Raw genomic sequence first — 24,921 nt, forward strand, 5'->3', positions numbered from 1 at the left:
AGCAGTTTAAACGCGAAGCTTTAACAACAAGAAAGACTTCGTAGCAGTATCGGCAGTATCGCACGTTTCTGATTAATAACAAGACTGTTGCCCCCAATGCCCCGCCCTGTGTTGGCAAGGTAACCTAATGCGTGCTGACGTCAACAAAGGCAGCTGCTGCTGACTGAGATCGTTCGGTAACGTGAACCGTCCGCGATTGTAAATTGTCCGCAATGGCAACGGAGGTCGGATTGGATCCGCTGTTTCTGGCGTGGAGCTGCCGCAGAAGACGAAAGTTCGATAGATGCGCAGAGATCTCCACAAAGATCTTGACCGAAAGCCCGTATGACCAGGTTAGTGAGAAGTTAGCTGGTTAGATGAGACGCTTCACTGGATTGCAGTTTATAATCGCATTACACATCACTTCGTGTAGGGAGTTACATATTAAACTAACTGTACATATATTACATGTCAACACTTGTAATACACAAAGATAGCATGAAGTAAGTTACTGTGACTTTCCTCATTACTTTGTTTTACCAAGGAACCTGGAATCTGTCATATTTCTGAGGTAATATCATTCTTTAAGATGTTATAGCTAGTTTTATTCTTCAAACATTTCCCCATTATTTTTCCTATATCGCCTTTGTTATATTGCCAGTATTCCAGATGTTATATGGGCTTTTCGTCGCAGTCAGTATAGTCACAGAGCTTTTCCTCATTCTCTCATGTATGTGATGTGACGTGATTGATAAATAGATGATTGAACTTTGATTCCTTTGAAAGCGTACAGTTTACATGTTTGTTTGTTTGTTTGAAGGCGGCGTGGAGCTTAAAGACTCGAGCTCTGACAGAGATGGTGTACATCGATGAGGTTGAGGTGGATCAAGAAGGCATAGCGGACATAATGTTGGATGAGAACTCCATTGCCCAGGTTGCACGTGAGTAGAAATATCACAGTACAGTCAAATAAATTAAACCATAATCAGATTCACAATAGTGTCCTTTCACGTTTATGTTATTTATGTGCGATAACTTTAGGGTCATTTCACAAACATTGCTATGAATTAAGTATGTAAGTAAATGAAGTACTTTGTCCTATAAAAATGTTGTATTTACCACAGTCTGTTGATGCTTTATTCTGATTGGTTGAGAAATGTTCCATGGGTGTTGGTTATTTTTCTGTTATACACACGCCTGACCTGTTAAATGTTAAAAAAACACCAAAGCAATGTCTGTGGTAACTGTGGTATAAGCGGAATAATTGACCAGCGGTGTAATCACCTTGGGTGTGCATTATTTTGAATAATTCACTGGTCCGTGAACAGCTTGTACAGGGTGAAACGAAACAAAGTTTCTCCAAGACCAAGGTGTTGGACAAGACACACACTTAAGTGTACATAATCAAATGATCACAGACTATAAAAGCTTAAAATGTATAGCAAGAAGTCCCTTGGTTTGGGCCCTGACAGGATCGAGCCCAAAATCATATCCAGAACTTATCGATGGCTGGTGCATCCGTTTTGTCTAGGTGGGTTTGGGTCAGATGAAGGGTTGTGACAATGCAGTCAACTTTTGGGGCTATAGACAAACTGGAGGGGATCCAGAGACGAACACTGAGGGCATCTGTGTTATGGGGTGATGACACCGCTCACACAGATGTTTAACTAACATCTCCTTGCTGCTCTCTGCACATCCTATGATCACTTTTTGCCACTAATGTTGTCGGGTCTAGCAGCTTTCTGTAGGATTTCCTCTTATCTGTCATGGTGCAACACACGTTTAATCTAAAATAAGAGGCTTTTCCATTACAGCTGTTAATCAGATGCTTTTTTTGCTGCTCTTGTTTTGTCAGGTCCAGGAACATCATTGAGACTTCCAGGAACAGGCCATGGTGGTGCACCCACTCCAGCTGTCAGGTGCTGACTTCAGAAATCCACCTCATTACTCTCTCATGTTTAACATGGAGCTGGACAATAATTCAATATAAATATATTTCACTGCATATTTTTGTTAATTAACGGTAATATGGTATATATGATGCCGATGTTTCGTTATACATTACAGCGTCCCGTGGACTGTGGCCTATCACATGTCACGTCTAAAACGTGTGTTAAACGTGGGTCAATGCGCTTCTTTCCAAAGCGGACACACGTGCCGTCTTTCATAGCTAAGCCAATATAAGCCTTGATTTCCTGGACTCCGAGGAAAATGGAATGCTTGGTCAGATTTAAATCGCTATTTGTATCTTGCGTCAAATCATATCATTGTCACGGTGCGATCATTTAATCTGTTTTGCCCAGAGAAGAGCTGTCAGTCACTCAGAAGTACGAGAAGGAGGTTCAGGGTTAGTTCGCATCAAGTCACAGCTTCCAATGATGACGCCATATAGGGATGGAGAACTGGAGATAAAACGCAACACCAATTGAAATACGAAAGAGAAAAATGGGCTTACGCCATCAGGTGTCCATGTTAGAAAAGGGGAAAGATGAGAAACGTGCAAAAGATAAAAATATGTATGAAGCTATGACACAATAAAATGTATATAATGTAGTATGCTAGTATCTAATATATCATTATGTAGCTTTCTATGCAATAACAAATAGAGCTTTAATATTCATTTTTCTGTCCAACTATCTTATGTAACATTAAATAGCCTACTACCATTCAAAACTTTTAGGGTCACTTTCACTTAGGCTATTTTACTATAACATATTACTATAATAGCAAAATGATAATAACTATGTATCTGTGAAAGTCAGTACTGTGACTGAAGAAATCCTTTAGATTGAGAGCCCTGCATTACAGCATTTATGACTGACTGATGTTCATGTGCATCTTATTAATATTAAAGCTGAGCCTTAAAGCCTGTGTTTATGTGAGAGTGAGTTTACATTTCATTTTGAAATAATAAAGGCTAAGTACCAATTAAAGATGAACATCAATTTATTTATACCATTTTTATTTTTTTAAATATTATATTGTGTTATTGGAGGAGGCTTCACGGACTTGGCAAATTCATTTGTTCAGAAGTTTGTAGGTACAGACGTTTGTTGTGGGCATTCTTTGCAATTTATCCTAATGCTTTTTTAACATTCTTACTGTTATTGGATTTATACCGTATCGACCGAAATTTAGAAGTATAATGGGGGTATTTTTTTCAGTATGGACCTGCAAAATGTCAATAGTAGAATTTCAGCCTAAACGCCCATTAGCATATAGCATTTACGTTGCAGGCAAACTCAGCAGTGACACCTTTGTTTTTAGCATTGTAACAACATTTTCATTAATTTAATGTTAATTCAAGGAGGAAACAATCGTGTTTGAGGCTCATAATATGTCATTACCATGTACAGAACTCTTATCATTCATCTATGCCTTTTAATACAGTTTTACATTCTACAGCACCTTTATTATCGAATATCCTATTTAGATTGTAAAATGTGAATGCAAAGGGTCAAAAGAAAGTAGTGTAACTTAAGCTGGGTAGTACACGCCACAGATATTCATGCTGAATTTGGGCCGATTTTCCCCTTACGACAATCCTAGGTAGAGTCCCGATCATCTTTGTGGTTGGACCGATTATCTTAACAGATTTTCCTGTGGTGCGCGTGCGGTGCGTTAAGAGTGCCTGAATCTGCTCAGAACCATCAAGATCTTTGCGTGATTTCCTGTTTCCTCAGCTGAGACTCGCGTTGTTTGTGAATCTGAATCTGTCATAACCACATAGCGGCAGTCTACACACTATAGGAACAAACATTTTAAATCCTATATTTTTCTCATCATGTCTGTGGTCTCTCACATTTTAAAAATCTGAAAAGATTTTTAAAATCTTTTGGTGTGGCAACAAGTTTAGAGTCTAGAGTTTATGCATTTCGAAAAAAACCTCTTTTAGTCACACATGTTTGCTGATATAAACATTTTCTGTGAGCCATTAAAAATATGCATTTGCCTTTTTGTTTAATGGCATAATATTCATTCAGTATTTGTCTAAACATTTGCAATATTCTTAGGACCAAATTATGCAGCCCTATTTTTTTAAATAAATTGATCAAGAGGATTAAGTTTTAAATAAGTTTCTTAAAATGTTTCCTAGACCTATGACCCAGTTAGGACGACCTCTAACAGGGTTTGTGAGACCAAGCACGCTCTCTGGTAGACCAGAAACTATGGAGCAGGCCATCAGAACCCCCCGCACAGCGCAGACGGCTCGTCCGGTCACAAGTGCTTCTGGAAGATTTGTCAGAATGGGAACTGTACGGTGCATGTTATTTTCTGTTATTGAATTCATGGTACTCAATACACGTACTGTAGATTTCCACTGAAATTTCTGAAGTCAGGTGGACTTTTTATAGCTTTCATTTGGAATAGTAGGATGTGCGGTAGTTTCAGTAATTTGTTGTCTTTTTAGAAGAGGAAATATTGTCTTTATGATTTTTTTCTCATTATCTCAGGCCTCTATGCTAACAAATCCTGAAGGACCTTTTATTAATCTTTCTCGATTAAATTTGGAAAAGTATGGAAAGAGACCAAATGTGTCAAAGGTATTTGGAAGCTCATGAGGAAACGGTAACCTTTAACGTTAACGTGATAATAAAGTTCTTAAAAAAACTTTCTTTTACAGAAACATCTAGCCTTTGTCTGATTCATTAAAATCAATATGTACAACTATATAGAATATATAACATGCACGTTCTCCGAAGGTTTGATTTAATGATTGATACTGTCTCTCCCTTTTACACATGAGACACTATTTGAATACATCTTTCATCATGAAAATGATGTAAAAACTGTAAGTAGTTCCTTATTATTCCTCCATTTTACATTCTTTCTCTATTTCTATAAGTTTTATTTTATTCTGTTTTATTTTATTTCTAGCATTGTTAAGTCTCTCTCATTTTAACTTACTATTATGTGATGTAAGCCTAATGTAGATTTCAGAGCAAGTTGAATGCTCTTTATAGCTGTCTATATGACGAATAAATCTAAAATCTGTCTGTCTGTATGCTGCTGATCTGACCTGATATTTTCCTTTGTGGCTGTTCCAGGCATTAGATCTTGCCGCTCTTGCTACTGAGCACGCTCAGTTCAGAGACTGGTGGTGGAAGGTACAGCTGGGAAAATGTTATTACAGGTAAGAATCCATGACACTTACTGTATGACACTAAGAATCTTGATTCAACATCTGAGTTTTAACATTTTTCAATATGAATTTGTATTTGTAGGCTCGGTTTGCACCGTGAGGCTGAGAAGCAGTTTAGATCTGCACTCAGTCACCAGGAATTTGTTGATACTCGCCTCTACCTTGCAAAGGTATCTTGTTGTAGTTATTGTTTACAGCCTACAGTGTTATGTTCCAGTGAGAACCTTGTTTTTTTATTGCTTCACAGGTATATCAGCGTATGGATCAACCGATCACCGCTCTACATGTTTTAAAGCAAGGCCTTGACCACTTCCCGGGTGAGGTCACCCTGCTTACAGGAATTGCCCGCATCCATGAGGTATTTTTGTGTTGTTGCCATGGCTGCTTATTTAGGTGTCTTTCACACTGACGTTTTAGTTTGAAACGGGGCACGATTCTTATGAAAATGCGTATGCTGTAATGCTGCGCAGCAATGAAGCATCTCATTCCTTGCTCTAGATTACTCACAGGGTTTAACTTCGTGTCATGTGAATTTTTCGCTTGAGTTGAATATTTTCATCTTGAAGCGAAAAGCACATGTTAAAACACGTGTTTGTGTAGCTGTCTGTGATTTAATTGTTGACAACTGGGTTATTGGATATAGTCACAATTTCTTTTAATTTTTACATTACTGTAATATGTCAAAATTGCTATAACCTTTAAGATACAAAAAAAAACTTCTGCCCTGCCAAAGATGCAGAGTAATATTATAGTTTTGCAGCTTTTAGTTTTAACTTGGTTTTAATAAGTTGCAAGGCAACTATGCTTTAACTAGCAACATTATCAAGTTATATACTGAAAAAAATGATTGATCAGTTTGGAAAATTTATCATGATTATATATTTTAGCCAATCCCTTATCAAACATTGTTGTCCTTTATCAGAACGCCATTTTAGAAGAAAAATATGCAGCATACAGTTGTTGTAGTAGGTTATTGCATGAATGAAGGTCATCTCTTGCAGGAAATGAATAACATAAGCTCGGCCACAGAGTACTACAAAGAAGTTTTGAAGCAGGACAACACACACGTCGAGGCTATTGCCTGTATTGGCAGCAATCATTTCTACACTGACCAGCCAGAGATTGCTCTGCGCTTCTACAGGTGTCATTTCCTTTCACTTGTGTATTTAACATTACATGCTTCAAGACTCTATGTTTGATTTCTCGCTCCCTTTCTCTCTCTCTCTCTCTGCTGTTCTGATTTTGGCTAGACGGTTGCTGCAGATGGGAGTCTATAATTGCCAGCTGTATAATAATCTGGGTCTGTGCTGTTTCTATGCACAGCAGTATGATATGAGTCTGTCTTCTTTTGAGAGAGCTTTATCTCTGGTGTCCAGTGATGAGGAACAGGCGGATATCTGGTATAATCTGGGACATGTTGCAGTGGTGAGGATTTAGTCTTCTGAAAACTCATCTTTGCACTTTTATTGATGATTTTTAGTATGCTTACTACAAGTTTATACATTTTAAAGCGGACGTTTTTCCTGTGTTTTTGAAGCTTTGATTGTGTTGACAGTGCGCAATATAACGTGTGTTCATGTTTTGTGTGTACATTTTTTTTTTTTACATTTTTTACACAATTTACTCATCTCTATATCACTGTACTAAACACGGGCTGATGTCTTCCTTGTTCTATGAAGTTCCTCTTCCAGAAATACATAACGAGTTCTGATTGGGTAGCTTGTTAATCTCAGAAAATATTTGGCTCTCCAAGTACCACCATAATGACCAATGTTAAAATCTAGAAGTGTAGTAGGCCTAACTATTCAGAGCGTTGCACAGTTTAAAAACAGTTTTATTCCTAATAAGAATAATTATTATTTTTATTTCTTATACAAATATGTATTATTGTCAGCCAACCATTACAAAGTTTGAACATTAACACTTCACTGTGCTTACAAGTAAATAAAAACTTAAATAAGATGAATGATTTAAATAAAACGTGCCCAAAAGTTTATTAAAAACTGTACTGTAATTTAAATGATAAAAATCTGTACTTAAATATATTTTCAGATTAATCACACCCTACTTGTTAATTTGCAAAATTAAGAATATGCTTATAGTTTTGTTAAACATCATTTACTATATGCCACAAAGTAAACCATCAGACTGAACAAATTCAGTCACTTTGTGCATTTAAATGTAAATACATCAATGTGGTTTATTTTGAAAGTAAACTAGTCACTAGATTTATGAGGAATTTTATGCTCTTGTAAACATTGTTGTGCTCTGTTAGGAAACTCTTGCATATATGAATGGTAATAATATGACACAGAAAAACTATTGAATAATTAGTGGGAGCATTTGATACAGATTTATTATTAATAACTAAACTCCACAGCAAGCTTTTCTCCCTGAATTTAAAGTGGATACTGTAACATTCATAGTTGTTTTGGCAAAGCATGTCGTCACATTCAGAGCCCCGCGCTTCACACACGCAGGCAAACCAGATCCACGCGTGCTTGTGTGTTCGTCTTGACGCGCAGCGCATACTTTTGATGATGAAGTTCTGCGAGAGCAGAGAAACCTAACGTTACTCCGTATTCTTTTGAAAGAGTCTCGCGAACCATCGTTACAAGGTCTTTACAACACTAAAAACAAACCTTATGCCCGGGGATCAAGCCCGGCCGCAGTGCTGGTGGTCTGACTGACTGATTTTAACGCGTTAATGATTAAAGAATTAATCTCATGCGTTAATGCTGACAGCCAACATGAAGCTTTAAACGAAGGTTTAAAGGTTTGAGCTCCTTTCGAGGACAGCAAACCAAGTTCGTTTACCATTTAATGTTAAGACTTATGCTGCGTTCTCCTGTAGTGTACTCCTGTGGGTGAAGTTTAGTCAAAAACTCTTATAATGATGACATATCTGGTTAGTAAAAGGCTGTAGTCCAAACCGGCCGTTCTCTGTAGTCCTTGAAAGCCAATTCTGTTAAAGAAAATATATTGTTCCACATTAAACTTTGAGCTTTATAATTTTGAAGGCATTATTTATGTTCTAACAACAACATTACACACTAATGTCATCCCGTCAAATGCCATCATGTGACCTTACCACGTAAAGCTCTTGTGACTAGGTTTCATATGCATGTTTTGCAGGGGTGTAAAAAGTATTCAAAAATAATTCTTAAGTGAAAGTACAGATTAATCCATTCCGTATTGAACCTGGATACATTCTAGCCACCATTTGACTGTAAAATAAAGGAGGTAGACGAGAACGCTCTGGCGGTGACTGGATCATTAACTGGAACATTTACTTATAAAAAACGGCCTGATGGAAGTGATGATAAAAATAAAGTATGCAACGTCTGCAGCAAAGAATTTGCATATCATAGAGTTCGTCCACTCTAAAGTACCACATCATACAAAGCACATGGATTAAAGTTCTCTGTCGTTACACGGATTTCCGTCAATTGCAAAATTATTAAATTAACTTTTCATAAATACGACGTGTATTCAGCTTTTTAAGTGGGATGTGATCAAAGCCTGGAGTGGAGCAAAATCACGTTCCTCTTTCCACTGTAAGCTTTCTGTAATCACTACGCACCGGATCCACTCCGGGTTTTCTGGCTGTAGCGCGTAAGATGAGGTAAAACTTTATTTCAGCTAGCATGGACATACTTATAATGCAGGAAGGCTCCGAAGTTTTGGAGATCGATAAAGGTGTAAAAGACCAATGGAGATTGACTTGGCTTAGCGGAATGATGAAGATTGGGATCAGAAAACCAAATATAGCACAGTATAGGTGTCCTGTATTTTGTGGGTAAACGATTTCTCTCGTACGTGATTACTCGCGTTCCGTTTTTGACTGCTACGTTGATCTAACCAGTGGCTGATAAATGGGTTTGTTAAACTAGTGAGTACACTTCATGTGGCGCCACAAGAACCAAGAAGCAGATGACATCCAAATCCCGTGAGAGCAGTTCGAGAAATCATAACAGAAGACTGCTTCCTAAATGCTCTTGTGGTACTTTGATGTCATCCACCTGTCGGGTTCTTTATTTAAGGTTTATGTTCAATTGCACAAAAAAGCCCTGCAATTGATATTGCACTGTTAAACTTTTGGTAAATAATCTTCCTGAAGCACTTTATTTCCTTAGCATATTACTTTAGGTCATTTTTGTTGATCGTTATGGCCATTATTTGAACAGTGAAAATACTGTAATAATAAAAGAGTTTTTGAGCTTCATTGTCACTAATGCTGATTATTCACTGATTTATTTAAAAAGAAATATTTAATACTTTCACAGCAAAAATTATGTAGGCGATTAATTTAGATTAATTAATCACAGAGTATGTAATTAATTAGATTAAAAATTTTAATTTTTAAGTACATAAAGTGTACTCACTAGTTTAACAAACCCGTTTTATCAGCCACTGGTTAGATCAACGTAGCAGTCAAAAACGGAACGCGAGTAATCACGTACGAGAGAAATCGTTTACCCTGTAGCGAATTTGCGGGAGGAGGGAAATAACGTTATTTGAAACACTATGAACCTCCGACCGAAACACTACGGGGATTCCCAAGGGAATCTTAGATTTTAGCTCAAAAGGGAATATTATGTATAATTAATTGTAATTAATTATACAAGTTTATCAGGTTTTACCTGGCGTAGCAGAATTAATAATAACAATTAATTAATATGTTCGTCCACCGAAGACATATATCCATAATCGTATATTAACGTCTAAGAAATGTTAATTTCATGGCCTTTAAAATTAACCTTCTCACTGATATACAGTGCTACTCGCAGCGTGTAGCTGGATCAAAAGGCAGAAATAGTGACTTTAATTTCATGAGCATTGAACACAGAAACAATTCAATTGTGAAAATGCAAACCGGTTTATTAACTATAAAATGAAGTACACATAACGACTAACTAAACATACACACATACAACAACATAAAACATAGATGAGAAAGAAAAGATTAAAAAAAGCTAGAGAGAGAGAGTAAAAGATTGGCAAAGCACTATTGCTTAACATCTGCACAAACCATCGGATAATCTCTAAGGATCGCCTTAATTTTCATAAGGGGTAAAGCTTGAACATCAGCGAGTAAAACGAGTTTATACTTGCGTTTGGCTCTTTGTGACGCGGTGCAAAGTTTCTTATGCTCGCGGTGCGAGCAAGGAGAGAGAGAATCCAGGTGTGTTCGTTTAAGATGGAAGTCCGTTAAGTTGTTTCGTAGGGCGGATTGGTCCGCGGGGTTTTCCGAACTCTAGCGCAAAGCCAGGAAAGACTGTCCTGAAGAGACAGGGCTCAGAGAAAAGATGATGAATCCGAGGGACTCTGGGTGAGTCTCAGCGAGTTTCCAAACTGCGCTGACGGGTTACCTAAGTAACCGGGCGACTGGGCGCTCATGAGTGAACTAAGCCACTGACCGAGATACTGAGCGAATTGAGCTATTGAGCGATGATCAATGAGCAACGAGCCATGATGGCTTGGGCGATAGGCCGTTTTGACTTTTCACACGCCCAGCCCATTTTGGGTGTACGGCCAATGTGTGAAGTGTTCGATTGCGCGGGGAAACAAGCCTTTGTTCTTTCAGACAACACATTTGCGTAATTGCATAATGATACAAGTTTGTTCCCATAACTCTTCAAATCGATATTAAATGACATTGATGCGGCTTATGGTAATATGATACATAGAAATGATTGTGAAATAAAGAGTAGATTAATTTGATACTATACAAGACATGGGTTAAAGATCACGTTGAATAATAATTACATACCTAAGATATCAACCAAGCTACAGAGAATAAAATCTAACTAAAGTGTTAACACACAGTTACATCACACATACATGATCATGCAGTAAAGGGATATAACATATATATACATTTAAACAGCTCATTGTGATCTTTGAATGTGGTTTCATCACAGACGTATAGTCTGTGACCCCAGCTGTGTCTCTGGCGATCGTCGAACGAACGGCTCTCAGGTTTCTCTGGTGGGTTTCCTTTGAAGCTCCTTTGAAGACTGCATTTGTTTTAATTGTCGCCCACTTTACAGCCTTGATAGGTGGTAGATATCTGGGTGATTGTGTTATCAGGACACAGGGTTATCGAAAGTCACAATTTTAGGGCTGTTTACGATCCAGACGCCAAATGGCCTCAATCTGACTCCGAGCCATTTGCTACATATCCCCCCTTCATGGCCACCAGGGTCTTGAGAGACTTTGGTGGGCGATGGTTCAATAGGCGATGGTTGGACAGGTCATTTGGGTCTGGATGGCAGGTGTATCTTAATTTTCTGCAGCGCTTCGGCGTGCAGACAGAGGGGTGATTTCAATGAGGTTGGGCTCTTGCTTGGCTTGCGTGTCTTGCTTCCCATGGTTCCGCTTGAAGGCTTGAGGGACGGCAGCTGTGCACTTGTTTACTGTTTCCTGCATCCCGCTGACTCTTCGGTACAGGATGAAAGTGAGGCCAAGAGTAAGGGCGTATCCTACTCCTGTGGAGAGGCACAGTACCGTGTCAGCGGCGGTCCAGGCTCTGAAAACAGGGAGGCTGTGCAGAGCTGGCATGCGAGCAAGTGCCTGGAGGGCAGTGTCGATGGGCGTGACATCAATTAGTTGGGTCCCCCCTTCTGCAATCATCATCTCCAGTTCAGGGTCTAAAGTGAAGTTGTGGTCCCTGAAGAAAGTTGAAAATTCCAGTTCGGTGTGGTACTCCTCACTGGGAAGGTGATAGAGTGCGAGTTCATCGATGTGAAGAATCGCACCTTTTGGAACTTGGATCCACATCGTCTGGTTTGGTACACTGATGCGGGTGGCTGTGTCGTGTTGGTCGTAGGTCAAAGTGGCCGTGCTTGCTGGGGTGTTGACCAGCCATCGGTCACCTACGATCTCAGCTTGGGTGTTAGTGACCTCGGCTCGTGGTTTAGCTGAGGCAGGACAACGAGAGTCAATCTTCATGGGCCGCAGCCCACAGATGCCGTCAGTGTTGTCCAGAAGGAAAGGTTTGCTGGGGCAGAGATAATGAATGTCTTTAGTGAGGCTGCACATGCGCAGGTTTGGTGCAAGGTACAGCTGTTCATTGCTGTCATGGTAAGCCACAACGTCGGGGGTGCGTATTCTGATGTGGGTGTTTCCCTGCCAGAAGCCAACATGGACAATGTCTTTAAGTCTGTAGATGTTGTGTGACTCGATGATTGGCAGGTTTATCAGAAAAGCAAGTTCGCCTTGTTCAGGGGCTATGCTTAGTGAGATTGCGCTACCTAGGGAGTAGGCCAGATGTGCCTGCAGGGTGTCTGTTGGGCCTGCAGTGACAGAGGATAAAATGGTCTGTACCAGGCTGAGGGGTACCAGGCAGGGTGGAATGGCTGCTGCGGCAGCTCCGAGTAGGGCTCCCAGGAACCGCTTGGGACGCTTGGTTTGTCCGCCAAGACCTGCCTGTGTGACAGTCATCTTCTGAAGTTGGTACAGCATGTGTTTGATATCAGCCTCTGCATGAATCATAGCATCCTGCGCCCATCGTTCTCCTGCCCAACTGGTTTCTGGTGCTGATGCTGTGTAGTGTGCTCTGTAGACATCACGGGGGTTGAGTCGGACGTAGACCTTTTGGGTATGTGTTCTGCAGTTTGTGATTAGGAGTCCAGGTTGCTCTTTTAGGACGATGCCTGAGGCTGGACCCGGTGACACGATTTCAGGTTGCGACCATCCCCCATGTAGGCTGATGTACAGAACAGTGATCCACAGCAGCATCCTGGTGACAGAGAGGGAGAGAGAGAAAGAACAATAGGCGAGCGCTGCAGGTCCTTGTTTGGTCAGGACAGTTCTCTTTCTTTTCATTGGCGGCTGTTCCCTAGGTGGCAGAGTTCTAGTGATGAGGCAGTGTGGAGAAGTTTGGTTCGTCCCCCCTTTACTATCATGCCATAATGTTGAGTGTCTCTTGACTTGGTTCTGGTTGACCCATCTGGAAATTGGTTCCTTCTGACTCCTGCCCACCCTGATCTGGTATGCAATGGGGGAGAGTTTGTCCACAATCTCATGAGGTCCTGTCCAGTGTGGCAGAAATTTCTTTGACAGCTGACGGTGAGCTGTCTGAATTGGCGGGGCGAAACTGTAGTACCAGATCTTGGTCGTTCGAAAAGCGAAGGTCGTTCCCGGATGAAGTTCATCCAGATACTGGTGAGTGGTGTCATTGGGTGCTGGAAAGAATTCTGCCAACTTTGTGAATTGGCAGATGACCGTGAGAAAGTGTTTGTTGCCCCTCGTTGGCCTGGGTAATGGTCCAACCCAGTCTATCTGGAGGTCTGACACTAAAAAGTTGACACCTCTTTTTTGAAGTGGTGCTCCATGGTTTGGCTTAGCCGGTTGGAACTGGCAGCAAACCAGACATTTCTTGATGTGTTCTGCTACATCGTGCTGCATTCCAGGCCAGTATGCCACATGTTTCGGTGTTTCATCAGTGGCTTTTGTGCGGTGGTGTGCGGCACATGCTGTGTCATGCGCATACATTAGTATGACCCCCCTATGGTCCTGAGGAACCACAAGCGCAGGTGTAGTGCGGTCATCAGGGACATACCCGAGGATGTTGTGTTGTATGCGCAGCAGGTGCCTGACATCGTTGAGACGTTTGCGGGTTGGAGCAGCAGACAGGTCAGAGTTTGTGATAGGGTAGGTGGAGGGGTCTGAGAGGTGGTTTAACGTAGCTTGGGTAGCGATGTTAAAGGCTTGTAGTTTCTGATGATCTGCATCATCCTGCATGGCATCTGCATCTTTTAAATTTTGTTGAACTTGTGTGTCAAGTCCTGGGTATGGCTCTGAGTCTTTGGCTGGATGCAGAGTGCAGAGCAGTGAACTTTTGAAGTTTAGGTCTGAGACGAAGTTCCCGCGGCTGGCTGGGGGGTGGTCCATGACCTGTGTGACCTGGCAGTTTACCTCAGATGCCCTGGCTGATTGAAAGGGTAAAGGTTCTCGCACTTGAGCCCAAATTTTTAACTGTTTAAAGTCCATTAAGGGTTCAAAGCGGTCTAGCAGGTCTTTGCCAATGAGGAGAGGGTATGAGTCCATTGGTGAGATGTACACAGGGTGTATGATGCTCATAGGACCGATCGTCAGGTGGATGGGAATCACCTGTTGCAGTTGAACTTCAGTCTGGCTGTAAGACTGCACATTCAGCATACACCTTTGGGGTTTAAGGGTCAAATTTTGGGCCTTAGCTCTGTTCTGGAGTCTGGTGAAAAGCTGGGATGACATCAGCGTTAGGTCAGCTCCGGTGTCGACGAGGGCTTCTAGTTCAACCTCATTTTCCAAGGTGATGGATAGATATAGCTTTTTAGCTTCTCCTCTTTCGATCAGGTTTCCCAGGAGGCTTGGTACTGGGGCTGTTGTATTAATGGGAAGGCAGTTAAGGCTGGTTTCCTGTGACTCTGTAGGGAAAGAGACACTTAACACAGCACTCTCTGGTACTTGCAGGCTTTGATTGGTTGGTGTTTGAGATATTGTTTGTATGCCAAAGTCTTTGAATAAGGAGTCGGGTTTGTCTTTGTGGTCCTCCTTGTGGGGCCTCTTTTGGATTAACTCCTTCAATATTCTCAGAATCTCTGCTGTCTCAGACGTGTCTGTGTCACACTGTTTCGGGGGTAGTTCAGACTTAGATTTGCTCTGTGTGTATCGAGACTGATCTCTCTGTTGACTGTTACCAGTATTTGATCTGCCAGGTGCAGGACGGTTACCTCTAGGTCGTCGGCCAGGTTCCCACGAGCCGCCACCCTTCTGGTTGTCTGATGAGTTTGGCCGGCTCCATGACCTCTTGGCGCGTCCCATTTGGTGCTTGGGACGAGCCCCTACATGGCCGTACCATTCCTGGCTGGCTGTAAAGTCTCTTGACCCTCTTGGCCCTCTGTTGAAAGGTCTTTCACTGTGGCGTTGTCGTGCGCCCTCCAGTGGTAGTTCAGGGTACAGTTCAGAGACAGGGAGAATGACAGGGTTTTTAACAGTCTTTTCAGAGGCCGCTCTTTGTTTACTATAAGCTTTATGGGCCAAGTCCCGCAGCTGCCTGGTTGTCATCGTGCGAGGGCAGGCCATAACCCCTAAGTGTTGGCTTACTGTGAAGTGAACATTTCGCAGGAAGAGGATCCTGAAGTTAAAGTCCTCCTCCATACCTCGCTCATTCCGAGAGCCAAAGTAAGCTCGCCTGAGTCTGTTGTAATAGGCCTGTGGAGTTTCGTTCCGGCTCTGTTTGAGGTCCATCGCCGTAACAAGTCCTTGTTCTGACTCTGGATCCGAAAACTCTTCTATTAAGGCCTTTTGCAGCTGCTCGTTATCCATCTTGACGTTTTCTGGCTGCCGGTCAAGGAAACTCCTCACCTCACGACTGGAAGTAACCCGTAGCAGATACAGTTTGTCTCTTGTGGTTACATTTGGCAGTGTTTGCAAATAAAAGTCAATGTCCTGCAGGTAAGAGTGGATATCATAGCCACCTGCAGGCTCTGGGGTAAATGTTGGGATATTTCTAGCCAGCTTGTCGAGGTCTTTGGGTGCCACGCCGGGCATGTCTGCAGGTGACCTCGGGAAATTCGTCTGTCCCCACCCCCCTATGGTAGTGAGAGGTTCTGGGATGCTGGCTGATGTCTTTAACAGTGGGCTCCCGCCCCCCTTTTCAACAGAAAAGCTTTGGTGGGGGGGTGCAGGCTCACTGGTTGAATGAAAGGGAAAGGTTGCTTTTTCCCTTACTTGTTCAGCTTGCAGTTTATATGCATAAATGAGTTCTTTTTGGGCGGAGTCAAGGTCGTCCCTCGCCTGGTCTCGTTGCTGAGCCAGAGCTCGACCTTCATCTCGAGCCGCTCGCAGGTGATTCTCACAGGCCTTCAGCTTGGCATCACGTTCCTTCAGTTCTGCCTTTGCTCTCACCAGAAGATGTTCAGCCTGCTGGAGCTTTCCAGACAGCTCTTCTCTGGCTGTCTTTTCCTGTTGCTCCTTGTGCTCTGTGTCTGTGCGGAGTTTTGACAAGGCCTCTTGGAGTTGCCCAATCTCGTCCTTTAGTCTCCAGTGTTTCTCCTCCATTGACGGGTGTTGATCCTCTAATCCCTGTGTCAGCTGATCTAGACGATTCTGCGCGTCCTCCTGATTCCTCCGTGCCTCGGCTGCTTGGAGCTGTAGAGCTGCTGCATCCTGTTCCAGTTGGGCGATGTTCCTTTCGCCCAGTTTAAGCTGGATGATGAGGTTGTGAGCGATGGCACCTGTGATCTTGGCTATGTCCTTGTGACTGTAGCTCCTCGTTGGGTCGTGGGCTATGAACTTGTCCAGGGTGCCGTCGAGTTGCTCTCTTTCCAAGTGTTGCAGTTCATTGGCGAGGTTGGGCAGAAGTTCAGATGTCACAGCGCTGAGCCAGGCCTCTAGCTGGTCCCAGTGGTTGACAGGGCTTGGTAATCTGGACATGTTGACACACTGGTAGAAGAGAAAACACAAAGAGCCAATGCGAGTCCGCACAGTTCAGCGAGCTACGGCAATAAAATATATATATGTGGGCTATAAGCTTATTATCAGGGCCTTTCTCCGGCGGCACAGATAATCAGTGTGGGAAATAAGGGAAAAATTTTAGTAATTTGTCGCTTTGTTAAAACCTATAGGTCGCCTTGGACATTTGGTTATTCGAGCGTATTACTAATGAATTCTCCTAATGGTTTGTGCAGTTTTGCTCTTTCAACCCAAAATAAAGTGAATCAAAATAATTAAAATTAATTAATTATAATGATAAAAATAAAATAAAACATAAAGCAAGGTTGCTGGAAATGAAATGAAACAGGAAAGTGCAAAAGGAGAGGAAAGAAAACAAATAAATAATAAAAAAAATTAAAGAAATAAATAAAAATAATAAAATAAACTGAAAATGGGAATTGAGACCGCCAACAGACGAAGTCTTAAGGCTGGGAAAATTAAGAGTATAGGAGGTGGAAAAGGGGTTTCCTGTTTCAGCTTAGCAGGTTCTCTACCCTAAATTTGATGACAGGGCCTTACAGGGAGAGGGCACTATGGAGTCATGTGAGTTAGGGGAGTGGCTTAGCTAGATTGGCTGGGCTAGACCCAACCTGATAGGGATCTGGTGCCTCTAGTGGCTACAGAGTGGAGAAAAGTGCATCTCTTTTACACCAACACTCGTTGACTATTTAAGGAAACCCAGGGTGGAACACAGAGACAAGGCGCTTCCCTGAGCACGCAGCCAAGAGTGCCGGGCCTTCTGCCCTCCCCACCTCGACCGCTCAACAGTCACACCCTTCACACCGCCGGGCCGCACTCAAAGGTGTCACCCACCAACTGGCACTGCCGCTAGGGCTTTTGTGTGTCAGCTGGCAAGGTTAGCGATTGGAGTGCCCGGTGGCAGAGGTTGCACTGTGTCTTGCTGCCTAAGGTGCTAAAGGAGGGAGCTACCGCAGCACCCCGACTGTACACACTCGAGTCAGTTCAGCGGGACCGGTCTCTTGTAGAACTCACCGCTGGCGAATCCTTTGATTCATCTATCAAGTGTTAGCCTTAAAGAGATTCACAGGGGCTTATCCTATTGCACCAGTTAAAACATAAATGAATTCACTGAGAATGGGACTTATGGGGCTGAATTCTATTCACAGTAAAGAATTGATTCAATTAAAATTTAAAATAAATCAAACTGCATTGAATTTAAATTTAAACTTAATTAAAATACAATCTCTACAATAGAAAAGAGAACAGGAGAGTAAGGAGTGAGAGAGACCAGCAAAAAAAAATGAAATAAAATAAAAATAAAATAAATCAAAATAAAATAAAAATTAAATAAAGAAATAATAAATTAATAAGCCACAGCAATATTAATTATTATTTATAATTTAAGACCATAACATTCAATATGTAGGAAATAAAACTACAAAGTAGTAGAATAACCTAGTTATTGAAGTAAGGTCAAAAATCCAAGTTTGATTCCTGTCATACACTCCCAAAAGAGTTTATGAGAGGACCAAACGAGCTTTTCCCACTAGATGGCGATATTTCGCCCAACAAACAAAGAAAGCGGAAGTCAGACGTAGAGTAACGGAGAAGAAGAAGTGTTAGACACTCACGACTGACATCTAGTGTTAGAACTAGGTAGTACGCTTTAAACTGACAAAGATTCGCTTCTATACAGTAATTACATCGGCGGCCGCTGCGTTGCTAAGACGACGGATGTAATTCGCTCGTGTTCAGCCGGTGCCTCTTTTGGCTTACGTTACCGGGACACGAAATAAACAAGAATCCAACGTGCTTTATCATACGTTGTGACTATAAATACTTGATCAAGTTTTTATCTCCTTTAAAATTGAAAAGTCTTACCCTCGGGGCTTACAATTTTAAAAATCCACGTACGTGAATAAAATGGAAAAATACAATAGACAGCTTCTCTAATTGTAAATCATATCCTGGAGATTTAACAAAAAGGCCTTATCAGATGGGAGTACTCACTCGACCACCGCTTCGCTCTAAATAAAGGAATTCTACTCTTTATTAGGCGGAATCAGACGGTAATGCAGCGTATCAAAGGGTTTTTAATACGGTTACCTTAAAGACTGCAGTTAAATATACATAACAGGGCGCGAGTCTGTTACGTCCTGAAAATGATACAGGAAAATACATTTTCATTCATACAAATAAAGAACGAAATCAGTTATAGCTGATAGTTCTTTTTCATTCACACAATGCAAAAACACATTTGATTTGTAACTGGTTTGCTCAGAAAATAATGTTTAAATCTGCCCGCATTCTCCACCATTATATGTAGCGAATTTGCGGGAGGAGGGAAATAACGTTATTTGAAACACTATGAACCTCCGACCGAAACACTACGGGGATTCCCAAGGGAATCTTAGATTTTAGCTCAAAAGGGAATATTATGTATAATTAATTGTAATTAATTATACAAGTTTATCAGGTTTTACCTGGCGTAGCAGAATTAATAATAACAATTAATTAATATGTTCGTCCACCGAAGACATATATCCATAATCGTATATTAACGTCTAAGAAATTTCATGGCCTTTAAAATTAACCTTCTCACTGATATACAGTGCTACTCGCAGCGTGTAGCTGGATCAAAAGGCAGAAATAGTGACTTTAATTTCATGAGCATTGAACACAGAAACAATTCAATTGTGAAAATGCAAACCGGTTTATTAACTATAAAATGAAGTACACATAACGACTAACTAAACATACACACATACAATAACATAAAACATAGATGAGAAAGAAAAGATTAAAAAAAGCTAGAGAGAGAGAGTAAAAGATTGGCAAAGCACTATTGCTTAACATCTGCACAAACCATCGGATAATCTCTAAGGATCGCCTTAATTTTCATAAGGGGTAAAGCTTGAACATCAGCGAGTAAAACAAGTTTATACTTGCGTTTGGCTCTTTGTGACGCGGTGCGAAGTTTCTTATGCTCGCGGTGCGAGCAAGGAGAGAGAGAGAGAATCCAGGTGTGTTCGTTTAAGATGGAAGTCCGTTAAGTTGTTTTGTACGGCGGATTGGTCCGCGGGGTTTTCCGAACTCTAGCGCAAAGCCAGGAAAGACTGTCCTGAAGAGACAGGGCTCAGAGAAAAGATGATGAATCCGAGGGACTCTGGGTGAGTCTCAGCGAGTTTCCAAACTGCGCTGACGGGTTACCTGAGTAACCGGGCGACTGGGCGCTCATGAGTGAACTAAGCCACTGACCGAGATACTGAGCGAATTGAGCTATTGAGCGATGATCAATGAGCAACGAGCCATGATGGCTTGGGCGATAGGCCGTTTTGACTTTTCACACGCCCAGCCCATTTTGGGTGTACGGCCAATGTGTGAAGTGTTCGATTGCGCGGGGAAACAAGCCTTTGTTCTTTCAGACAACACATTTGCGTAATTGCATAATGATACAAGTTTGTTTCCATAACTCTTCAAATCGATATTAAATGACATTGATGCGGCTTAAGGTAATATGATACATAGAAATGATTGGGAAATAAAGAGTAGATTAATTTGATACTAGACAAGACATGGGTTTAAGATCACGTTGAATAATAATTTCATACCTAAGATATGAACCATGCTACAGTGAATAAAATCTAACTAAAGTGTTAACACACAGTTACATCACACATACATGATCATGCAGTAAAGGGATATAACATATATATACATTTAAACAGCTCATTGTGATCTTTGAATGTGGTTTCATCACAGACGTATAGTCTGTGACCCCAGCTGTGTCTCTGGCGATCGTCGAACGAACGGCTCTCAGGTTTCTCTGGTGGGTTTCCTTTGAAGCCCCTTTGAAGACTGCATTTGTTTTAATTGTCGCCCACTTTACAGCCTTGATAGGTGGTAGATATCTGGGTGATTGTGTTATCAGGACACAGGGTTATCTAAAGTCACAATTTTAGGGCTGTTTACGATCCAGACGCCAAATGGCCTCAATCTGACTCCGAGCCATTTGCTACAACCCACAAAATACAGGACACCTATACTGTGCTATATTTGGTTTTCTGATCCCAATCTTCATCAATCCGCTAAGCCAAGTCAATCTCCATTGGTCTTTTACACCTTTATCGATCTCCAAAACTTCGGAGCCTTCCTGCATTATAAGTATGTCCATGCTAGCTGAAATAAAGTTTTACCTCATCTTACGCGCTACAGCCAGAAAACCCGGAGTGGATCCGGTGCGTAGTGATTACAGAAAGCTTACAGTGGAAAGAGGAACGTGATTTTGCTCCACTCCAGGCTTTGATCACATCCCACTTAAAAAGCTGAATACACGTCGTATTTATGAAAAGTTAATTTAATAATTTTGCAATTGACGGAAATCCGTGTAACGACAGAGAACTTTAATCCATGTGCTTTGTATGATGTGGTACTTTAGAGTGGACGAACTCTATGATATGCAAATTCTTTGCTGCAGACGTTGCATACTTTATTTTTATCATCACTTCCATCAGGCCGTTTTTTATAAGTAAATGTTACAGTCAATGATCCAGTCACCGCCAGAGCGTTCTAGTCTACCTCCTTTATTTTACAGTCAAATGGTGGCTAGAATGTATCCAGGTTCAATACGGAATGGATTAATCTGCGTTATTTTTTTTAACGCGTTATTTTTTCTCAGATTAATTAATCGAATTAATGCGTTATTTTCACAGCCCTACAAAATACACAAAAAAGCTTACTTGACAATTGAGATGGAAATGATTTAATATTTTTATTTTTGTTCCACAGGGCATTGGTGATTTGACGCTGGCTTTCCAATGCTTTAAACTGTCCTTGGCATTCAACAATAATCATGGTGAAGCCTACAATAACTTGGCCGTATTGGAGTTACTGAAGGGTCGTATTGAGCAGGTGAGTGTCAGTTAGGCTATTAATGTACATCTTACATGAGTTTTAAGGGCTTTCTGTCACTAATGTGTAATTAAAATCTAAGATGTCCTATAATTTTTTTGGCAAAATGTTTTACAATGTTTTACTCTTTACCCTGCTAATTTTCTTAGGAAATTTAAACATAATTGTAATTAAATGATAGACACCCACTAACATAATTTTGGTTATTTGTGCAAAAGAACAAATTTAAAATCCCAGTAATCACTGCTTCCCTTTGATGGCAGGTGACCTATTTAGAGATAAATTGATTTGTAGGGTTAGGATTAATTTTATTTGTTTTTAAATGTGTTATTTAAATATGCCAATAAGGTTTTTTGGGGGGGATTTTACGGTCCAGCTGCTTGTCAGTTACCTCTTTCCACACCAACATTTTTTAAAACAAGTTGCCAGCCCCAGCATTTTTTATGATTTCACAAAAGTTTAATGCCTTCCAGAACATATATAAACATACAATGTATCAAATGAAAGAACAGACCCTCTGCTTTCAAACAAAAAAAAAACAAAGTTTGAACTGTTGACGTGTTTGCTTTTGGGTTGTTGGGAAAGAGGCCTTCTGGTTGATAATAGAGTTAACTCGTCAATGGTGGGGAAAGAGTTAATATCCTCAAATGATAGAATATCTGACCTACCTTTATTTCTTTTTGCTTTTGATTTTCCATCAATTTGATTTAAATGCATACTGCAATGCATGTATATAAACATAAATGTATTAACATGTAAATGTAAATACTTTTGTCTTGTTACAGGGTAAAGCTTTCCTCCAGACGGCAGCTTCATTGTCCCCTCACATGTATGAGCCGCACTTTAATTATGCTTCCCTATCTGATAAGGTACAACCTAGTTTTATGATGATTCAATTTTTTAGCTGAAAAACATAATTTAACACCGTGTTTTTTTTAATGATGTTTCTTTGTGGCCTGAAGGTTGGTGATCTTCAAAGTAGCTATATGGCAGCTCAGAAATCCGAGGATGCTTTTCCTGAGCATGTGGACACTCAGCAGATCCTGAAAAACCTCAGACAGCATTTTGCCACACTATAAAATCATGTTATTGTCTGTCATTTGACTGGTGGATCTGGTAAAGGGGAATTATAATGGTCATAACTATATCATGGTATCAGATGTTTCTCAGAACTGCTTGCACATATATATTTAAGGATGTTATTTGAATAATTCCTTTTCGTGCTCTAATAAGGTCTACCGTTTCACGCATAATTGCATGTATTTATTGTAATAAAACAGCTGCAATTTTGAAAAATGTGAAGTAACTTTCAATTCATTGGTGTGTTTTTAGCAGGTTTCCTGAAAACTGCATCTTTCATTAGTTGGATAGTCTCTACCCATATAAGAATTATAAGGCCATGTTTACATAAAAGGATTTTAAAATGAAAACTATCCTCGTCTATACTGGCATTTAAAAACAATGCATGAAACGAACATTCACACACACTGGGCATGCGCATAAAAGTGTAAAATAACTTATTACTTTAATAATAGCTTATCTTTAGCCATGAATGCAGCCTAGGGGGTGTGCAAAATTGGCAAAAAATAATAAATCTGGATCATTTGCCGGCAACGACAACAGACAATATTTTTGATCCTTTAAAATGTGTTTGTGAAAGTCTTATATTGTTCTAGCTCCCCCTACAACATTAACATTAATCATATATTAATATTTTTACTAAACAGAAAGGTCTTTATGATTTAAGTAGTGAACTTGAAGCAAAATAAAATTCAGCAAATGCAAACTTCCATCAAGGACCTCTTAATGCTTCATCATACCAGGGCTGCGTTTCCCGATAACGTTGTCTCTTAGCGCACTACGAAGACTCTTAAGTTAAACCTTAACTACAGGTATACCTTTTCTAGGCGTGTTTCCCGAACTGTACCTTAGCGGGTTTCTTAAGGTATGCTTTCTTACGTACGACGTTACCAGGTGCTGTCCATGGCGCTGGTGCTGAATAGGTTGATATCGATTGCTCGACAATCAATTGTTCACTTTATGTAAAAGGTACTTCGCTGCGTTATGAGAGAGCGGTGTTATTTATTAAAGAAACATTTCAGAAATAGTTCAAGTTACGTTTATTAGGAATATCTGGTAAAAATATTTCAAATTGCAAACAACTAAATATAAACCTTGTATATTTTATTTTATATCAAACCCGTGCAAAACTCGCAACTTCATGTCCAAAAGTATCATGCATAAACTGCTCCAATGCATCCATTATTCCTTCAGTTTAAAGGATAATTTATATTAGGGGTTCCCAATAAATGCATTGCACAGGGAAATAAGGTGGGTCGTGCAAGTCACCTGGCTTGGCTGTGTGCATTACACTTAAAATATATAAAAACAAATTGTTGTTCATTAGTTCACGCGTTTATGTGTTTGGACACTGCGCAAGCAGCGTGTTTACAATGCGGATAACGCTTAATGCAACCCTTAATGGACGCATTTCTGGAGCCGCGCCTGTATGTTTACCTTAAATATAACAGAAAATATATATTATATGATATATAAATATATAGTATGATTGTTTTAGGTTTAAGCTTTGATTAGTTTTAATGTGGAAAATTTGTTGACCTTATACAAGCAATTATCAAGTGGAGCATTTTCTTTTTAATGTTTATAAAGAATATGGCATGCAGTTGCCTCAAAGTTATAAAACATTAAAAAAACTTCGATGCAAAGTCGAATTAACATCAATAATAATATTTAGGAAAATCAACAATTATGCTCCCGTGGCATGCAATTTTTTAACTTGATTTGTTTTATTTGCAGCTAAAATAGCCGGTAAACTAAAGATTTAACGGATATGAAATGCACAAATAAAATAGTAAGTTTCGCTGTATAGCTGCCTGCCATAGTTTCACCAACTCCTCCACCCAAAATCTTTTTTTAATAGTTTCTTTAGCCTGTAATAATAGTTCACAGCTGATGTTCCTTTGGAAAAAAATATAAAAAATCTAACAACCATCAGTGTAATAATGTCTAATTATGTGAATGTTTTATTCTTTAAATAAATAAAAAATGCCTAATTTAACACGGAGTGTACTTCAACTTTTTTTTAAACAGATATTTAGTTATATAGACTGCAATCTACACAAGCTTTTATCACAGTCATGGCCCCTAGCGGAGTCAATTGGGATAAGGTATAGCTAAGAGTGCTCCAGACCAACCTTCCGAACGAACGACTTACAGAAGTGATACGTAAATAAGAACGTTTCGGGAAACACGTATTAACGATAAGGTACAGCTTAAGGTACAATTTAAGAACGACGTAGAGCTAAGAAGGTTTCGGGGAACGCAGCCCAGGACATTTTGGCAAGGCAAGGCAAGGCAAGGCAAGTTTATTTGTATAGCACATTTCATACACAGAGGTCATTCAAAGTGCTTTACATAGAAAT

The 24,921-nt window shown here is 40.4% G+C and overlaps 1 protein-coding gene across 1 annotated transcript; it reads left to right on the forward strand.

The window, feature by feature from the left end:
* Positions 1–63: 63 nt before the first annotated feature.
* Positions 64–22,776, forward strand: ttc8 (tetratricopeptide repeat domain 8). The gene is made up of 14 exons (XM_055172567.2): positions 64–332; positions 800–920; positions 1,835–1,898; positions 4,076–4,235; positions 4,434–4,523; positions 4,727–4,771; positions 5,028–5,113; positions 5,205–5,292; positions 5,370–5,480; positions 6,124–6,263; positions 6,373–6,547; positions 21,356–21,478; positions 22,264–22,347; positions 22,441–22,776. The coding sequence occupies exons 1-14, from the start codon at positions 213–215 to the stop codon at positions 22,555–22,557; spliced, it is 1,524 nt and encodes a 507-aa protein (XP_055028542.1). The 5' UTR covers positions 64–212; the 3' UTR covers positions 22,558–22,776.
* Positions 22,777–24,921: the final 2,145 nt, after the last annotated feature.

This window comes from Misgurnus anguillicaudatus, chromosome 7 (assembly GCF_027580225.2).
Source record: "Misgurnus anguillicaudatus chromosome 7, ASM2758022v2, whole genome shotgun sequence".
Lineage (NCBI taxonomy): Eukaryota > Metazoa > Chordata > Actinopteri > Cypriniformes > Cobitidae > Misgurnus > Misgurnus anguillicaudatus.

What these genes read in the sequence shown, in the direction of transcription:
- ttc8 (XM_055172567.2), top strand. Translation starts at nt 213, where the DNA reads ATGGCAACGGAGGTCGGATTGGATCCGCTGTTTCTGGCGTGGAGCTGC. An exon ending in CTCGCCTCTACCTTGCAAAG is followed by an intron (nt 5,293 to 5,369) that starts GTATCTTGTTGT and finishes ATTGCTTCACAG; the next exon opens with GTATATCAGCGTATGGATCA. An exon ending in GAATTGCCCGCATCCATGAG is followed by an intron (nt 5,481 to 6,123) that starts GTATTTTTGTGT and finishes CATCTCTTGCAG; the next exon opens with GAAATGAATAACATAAGCTC.